Source organism: Malaclemys terrapin, chromosome 2 (assembly GCF_027887155.1).
Source record: "Malaclemys terrapin pileata isolate rMalTer1 chromosome 2, rMalTer1.hap1, whole genome shotgun sequence".
Lineage (NCBI taxonomy): Eukaryota > Metazoa > Chordata > Testudines > Emydidae > Malaclemys > Malaclemys terrapin.
The window spans coordinates 108,606,086-108,619,001 of record NC_071506.1 but is presented as its reverse complement, the minus strand read 5'-3'; the positions used below and the strand labels follow the sequence as shown (position 1 = coordinate 108,619,001).

The 12,916-nt window shown below is 40.4% G+C and overlaps 1 protein-coding gene across 1 annotated transcript in view; it reads right to left on the bottom strand.

Moving 5' to 3' along the window:
- Positions 1-12,916, bottom strand: part of DEK (DEK proto-oncogene) — a 34,040-nt gene that overhangs the window by 10,760 nt on the left and 10,364 nt on the right. Inside the window, exons 5-6 of the mRNA XM_054018353.1 lie at positions 7,306-7,400; positions 3,516-3,636 (exon numbers count right to left, since the gene is read on the bottom strand). Coding sequence (XP_053874328.1) covers positions 3,516-3,636; positions 7,306-7,400 — 216 coding nt within the window. The remainder of the gene's footprint in view (positions 1-3,515; positions 3,637-7,305; positions 7,401-12,916) is intronic.

The following is a 12,916-nucleotide window of genomic DNA, read 5'->3' as shown; positions in this document are numbered from 1 at the left end:
CTAGATGGCTATGGTCTAATTTTTTTCTGCCAATCTTTTTCTTGCCAATAGAGACATTACCAAGCATACTGGTTCATACTGGAGATAAGAAAGGTATATACTGTACTGTATTTTCTTGTGAATTGGCATTAAAGACTGCCTCTCCCTTTGAGTCACAAAAATAACAGAGAACCCTGTAAGCGTTCTGCTGACAGCATTTAACTGTAACACTGACAACATTTTCCAGACTTGAAGAAGAGCTCTGTGTAAGCTCAAAACCTTGTCTCTCGCACTAACAGGAGATGGTCCAATGCAAAATTACCACCTCACCTGACCTGTCTCTTTAAGTGCTCATATAAGGATTCTTGAGAACCAGAGATGAACATTTTCAGTAGATGGTCCCCTAATTGTACAATTCTCCCTCTGGCAGTCTGGTCAGCATTTAATAGCTTTCAGAGCATTGTGTAATCCTCATTTTTAGACAGAGCTTTGCCTGATAGGTTTAGGTTGGGGTGGGCAAACTACAGCCCGCAGACTGGATCCGGCCCATCAGGGCTTTGGATCCGGCCCACGGGATTGCCACCCCGGTGGGGCCACGGGGCTAAGGCAGGCTCCCTGCCTGCCCTGGCCATGCGCTGCGGCCAGCACCACATCCCTGTGGCCCCCCGCGGGGGAGGGGGGCCACAGGGCTCCGCATGCTGCCCTCGCCTGCAGGCATCACCCCCCACAGCTCCCATTGGCTGGGAGCTGGGAACAGGGAACCGCAGCCAATGGGAGCTTCAGGGGAGGTACCCGCAGGTGAGGGCAGCATATGGAGTCCCCCCCACCCCCCACCCCGGGGCCACAGGGACATGGTGCTGGCCGCTTCCGGGAGCAGCGCAAGGCCAGGACAGGCAGGCAGGGAGCCTGCCTTAGCCCCACTGCCACCCCAGAGCTGCTCAAGGTAAGCAGCGCCAGGCTGGAGACTGCACCCCAAACTCCCGCATCCCAACCCTGAGCCTCCTGCTGAACCCCTCCTGCACCCCAACCCCCTGCCCTGAGCCCCTGCCGCACCCTGTATCCCTCCCTGCACCCCAACCCCCTGCCCTGAGCCCCCTTGTACACCCCGCACCTCTCCTGTGCCCCAATCCCTTGCCCTGAGCCCCTTCCTGCACACTGCACCCCCTCCAGCACCCCAACCCCCTGCCCCAGCCCTACATTCATGGTCCTGCATGCAATTTCTCTATCCAGATGTGTCCCTCAGGCCAAAAACTTTGCCCACCCCTGTTTAGGTAAACATTTGTATTCCGTAAGAATGGGTTACTGTTGCTGCCTAACATGAACGGTGTTAGAGCTTACGTTTGGTGAAGCTACTTTGATGGGTGTTGCTGTAAATTATTTTACCACCTACACGTTTCTCCAAATATGTCCATCCAATAATCTATGTTAGTGTTTCTCAACCAGGGATACGTGTACCCCTGGGGGTATGCTGAAGTCTTCCAGGGGATACATCAACTCATCTAGATATTTGCCTAGTTTTACAACAGGCTACACGAAAAGCACTAGTGAAGTCCGTACAAACTAAAATTTCATACAGAAAATGACTTGTTTGTACTGCTTTACGTTCTATATCTGTTTCTCAACCTGGGGGTCATGATTTATTTTATAATTATATAGTAAAAATAAGAAAGTAAGCAATTTTTCAGTAATAGTGTGCTGTGACACTTTTGTATTTTTATATCTAATTGTGTAAACCAGTAGCTTTTAAGTGAGGTGAAACTTGGGGGTATGCAAGACATATCAGCCTCCTGAAAGGGGTACAGTAGTCTGGAAAGGTTGAGAACCACTGATGTCCATTGTAGAATCACATGCAAACAGCAGTATGTGTTGGCTATATAATGGAAGTTCCTCAAGTTGGACAAAACTCCAGATACATATTTTACCTATACATATTCCTCCCCTTGCAAACTGAGGCAAAGTTAATTTAATTCCTCAGCCATAATTCTACAAAAGCCCAACTTTAATTATTGTTGAATTTTTGTTCTCACTGTTAAGACTAACACCAAACTTCACAATGCCTGCCAATACAATGACACAAACCAGCTCATTTAACAGGTGATTATGTGTGTAGAAATATGTCAACAGGGGAGGGGAAGAATTTTGATCCCCGTTAATATGCAGACCTCTAAAGTTAAGCATTATGAGACTGAAAGTACACAGTAAATTTTAGTGATGTCTGCTTCATTTTAGATTAACCTCTTCAATGTGTCAAAAGACATTTGTCTTTGAAGACTACGAACATGGTCATTTAAAGTTTATTAGGAAGAGCTCCATATTTTCTGCTTTAAACAACAAATCTCTGTATGGGGCACTCAAGTATTCTCTCCTTATTTAATTTGTAATCCCTCCTAGTGTGGTTCTACCCTGGAAAAGCAACTTTGAAAATGGCATTGGGGCATTCCATGTTTCTTTTAAAAGCCTTCAGTGTGACTGCACAAAAGTAATTCAAAGCAGATTTTTTTAATTATTATTATTACTGGAGATGATGCACAAGAAGGAAAGAACCTAGACTGACTTGTAGGTCTGGAAGCTATTAGAAGATAGGTTTAATTTGCTCAGTTTATGAAGAAGAGTGGAAAACTATTGACAAACAAACATTAACTCCCCAGTGAAGATAACTTTCCAGGATAGAACATCACTTCAATAAGTTAACTGTTGACAGAAATGGAACCGTCTGGGGTTGCTTCTCAAACAAACAAACAAACAAAACAAAGCAGCAGAGAGAGAGATTCCTTATTCACTTCTGTATAAGACTTCACATTTGTAGCAATTATAATAAAAGGAATTTTGATAAGCAATGACAGCCTTTGACTATTTCCGTATTGCTTAGGTTAAAAAAAAAAAGTAAAGTGGAATAACAGGAGGCTAATTAAAGTATTTTTGCAGCTGGTTTTAGTGCATTGTTACGCACTCCAGTTCCAATAAAGCCGTGATCTGGTGATCCCCCCTTCCCCTCCTGCTTTGTGATGAATGGGCTGAAGGGTGTTTCCACCTTCAACGAGTTCTCACATCATCCCCTGATACAGTTGCCACCCTTTTTCTGTCCATTCTCATCTTGCTCCCTTCCCCCACCTCATTTCTATTTTTTTTTTTGGCTCACATTTCACAGCTACCTTTCTGTTCCTCAAAGCAAAAAGGCTATATGCTGCTTGGGTAGGGATGTCCAATGGTAACTCCATGAGCTGGATATGCTTTTGCAGCCTAGCCAAGCATGATGGGAAAAGAGAACAGAAGCTTGTGGCTTCTGCCTAAGCCTGCGGCCCTATACATGTGATCTGCTCTGGTCAGCTACACTGAGTCACTGTGGGAGCAGATTTAGAAAGACATTCACTTTCGAGGAGCCACCCACTTCTTTAGCTATAGTAGCAGCAGCACATTTAGGAGGAGGAGCATACGGCATAAGGCAACCTTGTATGTCCCCATTGTTTTTTTCTGCCCACATCCCACCCCAAGTTGGAATCATAACAACGAATAAGCATAATAAAATTGTGCCTCACCTTGCCAGAAGGTTTTGGATGCATTAAGAAGTTTAAGATTCTGGTAACCAGTTCGTTATTAACTCCCGATCTTTCCAAATCAAGAACCTCACAGATACTTTTCAACATGGCATTCCTGAATCTGAACAGAAACAAAATTTAATTATCTTAAACAGGTTATTAAAAAAAAAGTCAACATTTAAGTATTGTGAGTTTGAGACACTTTTGGTTAGACGTTGATCCTACAAACACATGCAGGTGTAGGCAACTTAAGTATTCCTATTTGCATCTATATCTATCTGTTACATACATAGGTCAGCATCAAGAATCAATGAAAGTAAGTCTCCCTTCTCAACAATTTCCCTAAATCCAACTCAGAGCTATATACTGTAGGATATAAATATACCTACATATAAGCAGCAGTTCCCTCAGAAAAGTCTCCCTAGTTACAATGTAAAGAACTTTTTTTTCCAGATTTGAAGTTATCCACTCCAGGACAAGTCTGATGAACATGACTTCTTAAAAACAAACAAACAAACAAACAAAAAACCACCCACTTGCAGGCAAGCCCCATCAAAAATGCCTCTACTATTTCTTCTGATTGCTCCTGCCTTTCCATTCAGCCATCTAGTAGTTATCTATGCCCCAAATATACAGTAGACACTGGAACACGTTGTCTACTTAATCAGCAGTTTTGGATAAAGAGAAAATAGAACTGGGTGTCATGTTACAATTTAGCGTTTGCAGGATCAGAAACTAAATGTTTTGCCTTTTTTAAACATAGTGGTCAATTAAATTTTCTATCCAGAAATTGCAACTAGATTTATGCAAAATAACCAGAAAGTGAAACTCATTGTTCTAGCTTCATTGTACAAGATGAGCGAAGAGAAGAGTAATAACCAAGGAAGATAGGTTCAAAGAAATTCTCGGCTCAAATCTAACAGGGTCCCTTTAATTTGGCTCCCAAAGTCCTTAAGGTAACAGGAAAAACAGTATTATTTCCCACTATACTTACTGAGTTTTGAATGACAGCCAAGAACAGATCATGGCTAGATCATATTGGGAGAGACAACAGAAAGTGTCTGTTTCTACCTTTGCAACATTCATTCCAAATCCTTCACCCACCAGACAAGATGGTAAGTAGATACACATATGCACCTAACTACTAGTGCTGACAGCATTCCAAGAGTTTAGATTATCCCTGGTTTAGAAGTATTGATAGCAGCCCCAACAGCTATTTTTTTGTCAGGGTCCAAATTTTTTGGTGAAGGTATAGTCAAGGTCCAGACTCCAGAGAAAACAATACAAAAAACTACAACAATTAAAGAAGATTTTTTTGGTCCATTCAAAAGCCTCTGGTGGTTTGGATTTGGCCCCTGGTCCACCCAGTGACTACACCTGTTCTAAGCTATCAATACAGAGCTAAAGATAAGTATATTTAGGAAAGGGTTGACTTAAGTTCTCTAGTTGATATGCTGTACTGATAAGGAAAACATGAGTAGATACGGCTTAAATACACTTCTTGTTGCATTAGTGTTGATTTTTTTAGCCTCACAAAAGTTAGAAAACTGATGAAGGCTTCTATGGCAATGAGCAATGTTACTGTTGGTATGCATTATGAGCCTTTTGTGATATGATCAAAAACCTCAACAACATATTGGCAAATATTTCATCAACATGGTTTTAAATGGTCTGCTATGAAATTATTCTGAATAAGTGTAAACACTGTTTTTTTAAATGCAAAGCTTCCACATTACTTATGAATTACATAACTCCATATAAGTGTTTATACTGTATTGGAAGTCGTATCTATGGATAAAGAAATGATGTTTGGTAGGGTGCAAGTCATTAAGTATTAAAGTGCAGCTGTATTATGAAGAGTGTTGAAGAGGTCACTGAGGGATTCTATGCTCATTTGTGTCAATACCTTCCAGACCAAGTTCAGCTTAGAAGTAAAAATGCCAGGTGCCTGTACTGTCAAACCCAATGTTCTGTTTGAAGCTCAAGCTCATTCTTTCTGCTTTGCTTTACCCTTCTTCACCATAAGAAATTCTGCAGACCAAATATTGTACTCGGTTATGCTTGTCCAACCCTGTTGAAAATAGTGAGGTTGCAAAGGTTTACAGAAGGCAGAGTTTGGTCCTGCAGTCAGAATGTAATACATACTACAGTAGAATTTCCCCACACATTTGTATGTATAGACTCCTCAGTGCTGAAGGGGGTAAAAACTTGTCAGTAAAGCAAGCAGATAATCAGATGTACTAGGACCTGAAATAACACATGTGCAACTGCTTTTTCAGAGAAAGAGGATTTTAAGAATTAACATGGAAATTTTGTTGAAGAGGATTAGCACAGCAGATCAAACGTACATCAGCTGCTTTTCATATTAGTCACGAGTGTGAATATGCAAAAGTGTTTAAATATACCCTGTAATATTTTGCATATCAAGGGTAATGCAAATGTTCTTCAAATCAACCTGTTAAAGATTAAGATTTTCATCTTTAGATAGGTTGCCATGATTTGTTATGTAGGTCTATGAATATTTGATAAGCACTAACTTTTAAAATTAAACTCCTGGAAAACTGCATGTCCTAGGGAACTAGAAATAGAGAGAGAACAAAAAACTCTACAAAGTTATGGGAGTCCTTCCACTGATTTTCAGCAGACCAAAGAAAGTAAAGGGCAAAATTTTCAATTTAAAAAGTCTGCTTGCTCTTTCCACTTACCAGAACTAACTTCAAAATGTAAATCAGTAAATTGTCTTGAATTTGAAGCCAGACTGAAATAGCAGCACAAAGTAGGTGTGAACTTCTCCCATTCTTAAGAGAGGAGTTAATTAAAAATTTAAGTGCTAAAAAAATCAATCATTTTACAGTTACATTTCCAGCAGAAACATGCAGTTACTGTTCTTATTTGCACATATTTCCAGGTCTTGGCATACATTTGAAAGGAATAAGGCTACAATTAAATATGCAAATAATCAGAAATGTTTTTTAGCCCTGAAAAGGGCTTCCTCAATCAGACGCAGAAGGATGAATGGGGATCCCTTTGGAGCCAAAGGAGTTCCTTGCTCAACTATAAGGGAACTATAAGGACCAGTGCACAATATAGGTGTACCCCTTGTCACGAGTTGCATGTGGTGCCCTCAAAGCATTTTGCTTAACCCTGGGAATTAAACCCGAGTCTCTCACTGGTCAGACCAACATGCTACCCACAGCAGTCTTGCCATTCCTCGTGAAATAATTAGGTGGAGTGGAGATCACTGGGGCCAACTACACCTAGAAATGTGGGGGCTGCATTGTCCAAACCCAACATTTACAAGTGGTATAGCAAAAGAAAGATCAGAGGTACAGAAAATTAAGATGGCAGTTCTGCTTCTTGGTAGACATTTGCTAACATCCAGAGATTACATAAAATACAAGAGGAAATTATTTAAAGCCTTCTACATGAAGTTCAAGCCACTCTGGTGTTGAAACTTCATTAAATATGTTTTTTCTAATCTCTAGGAAAAAATTACAACACATAACAATTGCTTTCCAGTACAATCCTACACCATTAAGATTAAACCTGCATCAGAAGTTAAAGAGCGCATGTCTAATGAAACTACTTCTTTAGAAATGTTTAAATGTGATTTGAAACAATATTTAGAACCTATTAAGAAATCAAATTGTTTAAGCTGAGCTCAAGGACAAAAAGCAGAGCTCTAGAAAACAATCCCTCATCCTAAAATGTAGATTACTTGGAGCAAACCTTAGAAAATAAGAGTAACCAGCATGATTTAGCTATATTAAGTAGTTATAGAAGTCATTACTTTTTTAACATTTCTTCCTTTTTTTTATATTGATCACTTCCTTTTTCAAATGGAAACCCGCTGAACTGACCCACGTTCTTCTTTAGTGAGGTAACCTAAAAAACAGAACACATTGATTACGTCTCATTGGAAACCATTTAATAGATTACATCCAGCAATGTTTATTCAACTAATTGTTATTACTATATGAGAAAGTTTGTTCAGATGCTTACATTCAAAAAGGCATACAGAATTAGGCACACAGAATTAGGCCATTATGATCAGCCATTGTATAGTGTGGTAAAATGTATGAAAATACTCGAGTATTCATGTACACCGCTACCTTGATATAACGCAACGGTGGATCAAAGCAAGTTCAATATAACGTGGTTTCACCTATAACTCGGTAAGATTTTTTGGTTCCCGAGGACAGCGTTATATCGAGGTAGAGGTGTATTTGAGACAATGTGGGTAAGGTAATATATTTTAGTGGACCAACTCCCGTTACTGAGACAAGCTTTCAAGCTTATAAAGAGCTCTTCTTCAGGTCTGGGAAATGTACTCAGGCCAGGTCTACACTACACACTTATATCACTATAACTACATCGCTCAGAGGTATGAAAACCCAAGTTATGCTATGGCTTATGTTAAAGGAGGTCAGATGGTCACTTCAGCTCTATGAAGTACTAATGTAATGGTTCCACCCCCAACATCTGCAGCCTTTTGCCAGTGCCTAAGAGGCAGAAATTGGCTGGTCTGGTTTATTGCATAAGTTGAGTAAGCAGCATAAAAAGTAAAGAACAGAATGGTTTTGATTGTGCTGTTTTACTTTTTTTTTTTTTTTTTTTTTTTTTAATATATCACCTTACCTCTGCCCTATTTGAGCAATGCCGCAATATGCGCACACACACACACACTGGCCCTTGGCACCATAATATTCAGGAGTTTCTAGATCCTGGTGTATCTATACCAGGGGTGGCCAACCTGTGGCTCCGGAGCCACATGCAGCTCTTCAGAAGTTAATATGCAGCTCCTTGTATAGGCACCGACTCCGGGGCTGGAGCTACAGGCACCAACTTTCCAATGTGCCGAGGGGTGCTCACTGCTCAACCCCTTGCTCTGCCACAGGCCAGCCCCCACTTCACCCCTTCCCACGCCCTCTCCTGAGCCTGCCGTGCCCTCACTCCTCCCCCCCACCCCGAGCCTCCTGCACACCACGAAACAGCTGATCGGGAGGTGAGAAATAACAGACCTCAACCCTATTGTACCTCTGTAAATTTGTGTACACAGAGTCAATCCCTCTAAAAGCGCAAAGTTTCAAAAAGTTCAACGACTAGAAGATTGTTGGGGGTGGAATAGATCTTCTTGTCCAGAAGTATGGAGATAAATGTGAGATGGGAGGGACAGGCAGTAGAAACAAAAGTGAAACTGTTTGAGCAGCATATTCCAGAAGTCTTGAGGTCTTTCTGAGTGTAGCCTTGATTTGAGATCTACCATACCATTCTCTCACTAGAAGGGAAAACCTATAATGGCAGCAGGCTGTAAGAGAGACCCAGTTTGGGAATATTTTAATAAAGTTCCTCTACTTGTGGGTAAGACAGGCACGTGTGCAAAATGCAAACAGTGCAACAAAGAAATGCAAGACCTGGTTGCCCGAATGAAACAACATCATGAGGCATGTTCCTTCTTAGGAGGAAGCTGCGTTGAGATGATGAAAGGAACATGTCTGAACATGCGGGATCTTCAGGTTGGTAAACTTTTTTATTTCATACTTTTCTTAAGAACTGCCTGTCTTCCTTCTGGACTATTCTTGAATTCTCATGTTTGAGCAAAAAATATAGTTGTTACTCTATGGTACTATCATTTTAGATACAGTTGAGATAAGAATCCATCCTCAACATACAAGATTTTGAAGACTATCCACCTTCAAGATCATTTTCTATAGTTTCATAGTTATCTGCCAATGATAGTGTTTCAGTCACATCATGTATGTCACATAGCCACAGTATATCACTTGTAGCAAAAAGAAAAATCTCCATCATCTAGAAACAACCTTAGATAAGTCTGTGATAAGAACCAGCAGATTACAAAAAGAGGTCATCGATGAAAAAAATTGGCCAGTTTGTTTATTCAACAAACTCTCCTTTCTGTATGATTGAGAACACACACTTCATTAACATGGTTCAGTCATTAAGACCAGGATACACTCCACCCAACAGAGCAGATGTCGCAGGTAAATTGCTGGATAAAGTGTATGAAAGAGAAATTGAGCAGTGTGCAAAAGGTCTAGAGGGTGAAATTGTTAACCTGAATCTTGATGGGTGGAGCAATGTCCACAATGATCCTGTTGCATGTGTTTGTGTGGAACGTCTTCCTTACAGAAACAACTGATACATCAGGAAATGCACACACAGCAGAATATTTACAAGAAGTAGCAGTAAAAACTATCACAAACTGTGAACAAAAATTCAAATGTCTAGTATGCAGCTTGGTCACGGACAATGCTACAAATGTATCCAAGATTAGAAGAAATTATTTAGGAGGGAGTGAAGAGAGTCCCAAGCTAATAACATACGGTTGCAGTGCTCATTTGATGCATCTCCTAGCCAAAGACTTCAGTGTTCCAGAAATAAAGGCTAATGTTGTTAAAATTGCAAAATACTTCCGTAACAACCACTTTGCACCCGCTGCTCTGAAAAAAGTGGGAGGAACCAAGCTAACTTTCCCACAAGGCGGGTGATGGAACTCAGTAGTGGACTGTTTTGACCACTATATCAAGAACTGACCTAATCGGATGACAGTTTGTGAACAAAATCGTGAAAAAAAATAGATGGCACTGTCACAGTCAAAGTTCTCAACATTGGGCTTAAGAGAAATGTTGAACACATGCTGAGTACCCTGAAGCCTATTTCTGTAGCCTTGAACAAAATGCAGGGAAATAGCTGTTTTATTGCTGATGCTGTTGAAATTTGGAAGTAACTGAGGGCTTGGCTACACTTGCGAGTTACAGCACATTAAAGGAGCCCCGGGCGCACTAGCTCACTACCTGTCCACACTGGCAAGGCACGTAGTGCGCTCCTGGTACGCCATCTCAGCGAGTAGAATAACGTTTGATGTGTCCCCGCTGGAGCGCCCCAGCGTCAGTTTGAATGAGGTGTTGCATTACTGCGCTCTGATCAGCCTCTGGAAACGTCCCATAATCCCCTTAAGGCAAGTGTCCACTCTTGTCATTGTTTTGAATATGCCCTTTGAAAGCTCCGTTTGACAGCTGGCATGCTTATCTGCTCCGAGACAAAGCAACCATTACTGTGGAATGCTCTGTGTGAGAGAGAGGCGGAGAGGGGGTGGGGGGATCTGCTGCTGTCTGAACTTACAAGACAGCATGCTGACATGCTCTCAGCCCCCCCCCCCCAACCCATTCTCTCTCTCCCAACATACAGACAACACACTCCCTGTCACTCTCCACCCCAGCCCCCCATTTGAAAAGCATGTTGCAGCCATCTGCATGCATTACTCTCTATGGCCGTTGCAAGAGCTGCTAATGTGGCCACGCCAATGCACTGGCAGCTGTCAATATGGACAGACTACCGAACTTTCCCTACTGCACTCTACGAAAACTGGTTTAACTCAAAGCGCTCTACATCTGCAAGTGTAGCCATGCCCTGAGTGAGATCTTAAAAAGAAATATGCAATGACAGAGTTAAAATACAAGCATTAAAAAAAACGAATGGGACAAGCACCATCTCCAACTCATTTTCTTGTAAATATTCTCAATACTCGATACCAGGGTCAAACCTTAACTGCTGAAGAAGAGGAGTTGGCTATGACATGGACATCCAGCAATCATCCCTCCATAATGCCAACTATAATAAAACTTCAGAGCTAAGGATGAACCATTCAAGAAATATATGTTTTCTGATGATGTTTTAAAGAAAGTCACACCAGTGAACTGGTGGAAGTCACTTAAGGACTTGGATTCAGAGACTAATGAAGTGATGATCTCACTTTTAACAGCAGTAGCTTCTTCTACCGGTGTAGAAAGAATATTTTCTTCCTTTGGACTAATTCATTCCAAATTGAGAAATCATTTGGGACCTGAAAAAGCAGGAAAGCTTGTTTTTCCTTTTCCAGATTATGAACAAACAGGAAAATGAAGGTGAAAATGACTGAGTTAGCTGCAGAAGCCAACATTTTAAGTTTCTCACATTGACCTGGTTGACAGTCAATTTAATTTTTTTTTTTTAATATTTCATTTAGCTATTTTAGTTAAAAACAAATTTTAACAAAAACAAATTTGATTTTAAAAAAACTTGAATGTTTAACTAAATTCAAAAATTCATATGCTCGTTTTGTTAAAATATTATGTTTGCTGTTGAAGAAAAAAATCCAGAATACATAATGTTGTTGTTTTAGTTAAATAAAACAATTTAAATGTCTGTCTGGTGATGTTCTTCTCCTAATATAGCACAGCAAGAAAGTCCTCCAAATATTAATGATTAATCTGTTGAATTGGAGATAGTTCACCTCCAAATGACTTCATAAATAGCTGCTTCAATTACCTTTGGCAAATGAAATAACCAAACAATCATTCATTTTCTGATATAGCTCTAAAACTAATCTGAAAAGTTTTCAAAATAAATCACTTAAAAAAAAATGTATAGTGTGTACCTTCGAAAAATGAAACCTATATCTAGCTCTGAGTTGTAAAGAATATGGATTAAGGTTATAACACCAACAAGAATGCACTTTTATGTAGAAATCCAGGATTAAATTGAGTCTTCCTGACTAGTGATTTAAATCAAATCCACCCTGAAAGAGAGGAAGAATAGTAAGAGGTCAATACGGCTTCATTGGCCCTCTTTAATAACCTGAAAAAATCAAAGAAGAATCCTACAAAAAGTGGAAACATGGATTAATTGCTAAGGGGGAGTACAAAAGAATAGTGCAAACATATAGGCACAAAATCAGGAAGCCTACGGCACAAAGAGTTATACCTAGAAAGGCACATAAAAAGCAGGAAAATCTTCTTTGAATACATTAGGAACAAGAGAAAGATGAGAGAAAGCGTAGGTCCTCCACTTACTGGGGAAAGAGAGCTAACCGATGACATCAAGAAGGCTGAAATGTTTAGTGCCTATTTTGCTTCAGTCTTCACTAACAAGGTTAACGGTGAACAGATACTCAACACAATTAACAATGGGGAAGTATGACCCAGGAACCTCTTGATGCCAATTGGGAGAAGGCACAGGGGATGCACACAGTTTTATAGGACCCCCTCTCCCCCCAGATCAGATATATGAATAATAATTCACGAAAGGGTGGCATATGAGGTTTCTACCAAGAGCCATTTAACAACTGGTCATCATAATCACTTGTGAAACATATGTATGGATAACATTTAAGTCGTTACATCTCTAAACTGAAAATTATGTTTGTAAGGCAGATAAGCAAGTGAGACCTATCTAAGGAATGTTTGTTTCAGGCAGGGGTAACAGGCATTTATTTCCTTACCTGGTGTAGTGGCTATCATCCACATCACAATGCATGTCTATTTGCATTCTGAGCCAAAGGCTAATCAGGAGTTTGCGATTTCAATAAGATATGAAAACTACAGGAAAACACAACTGGGGGC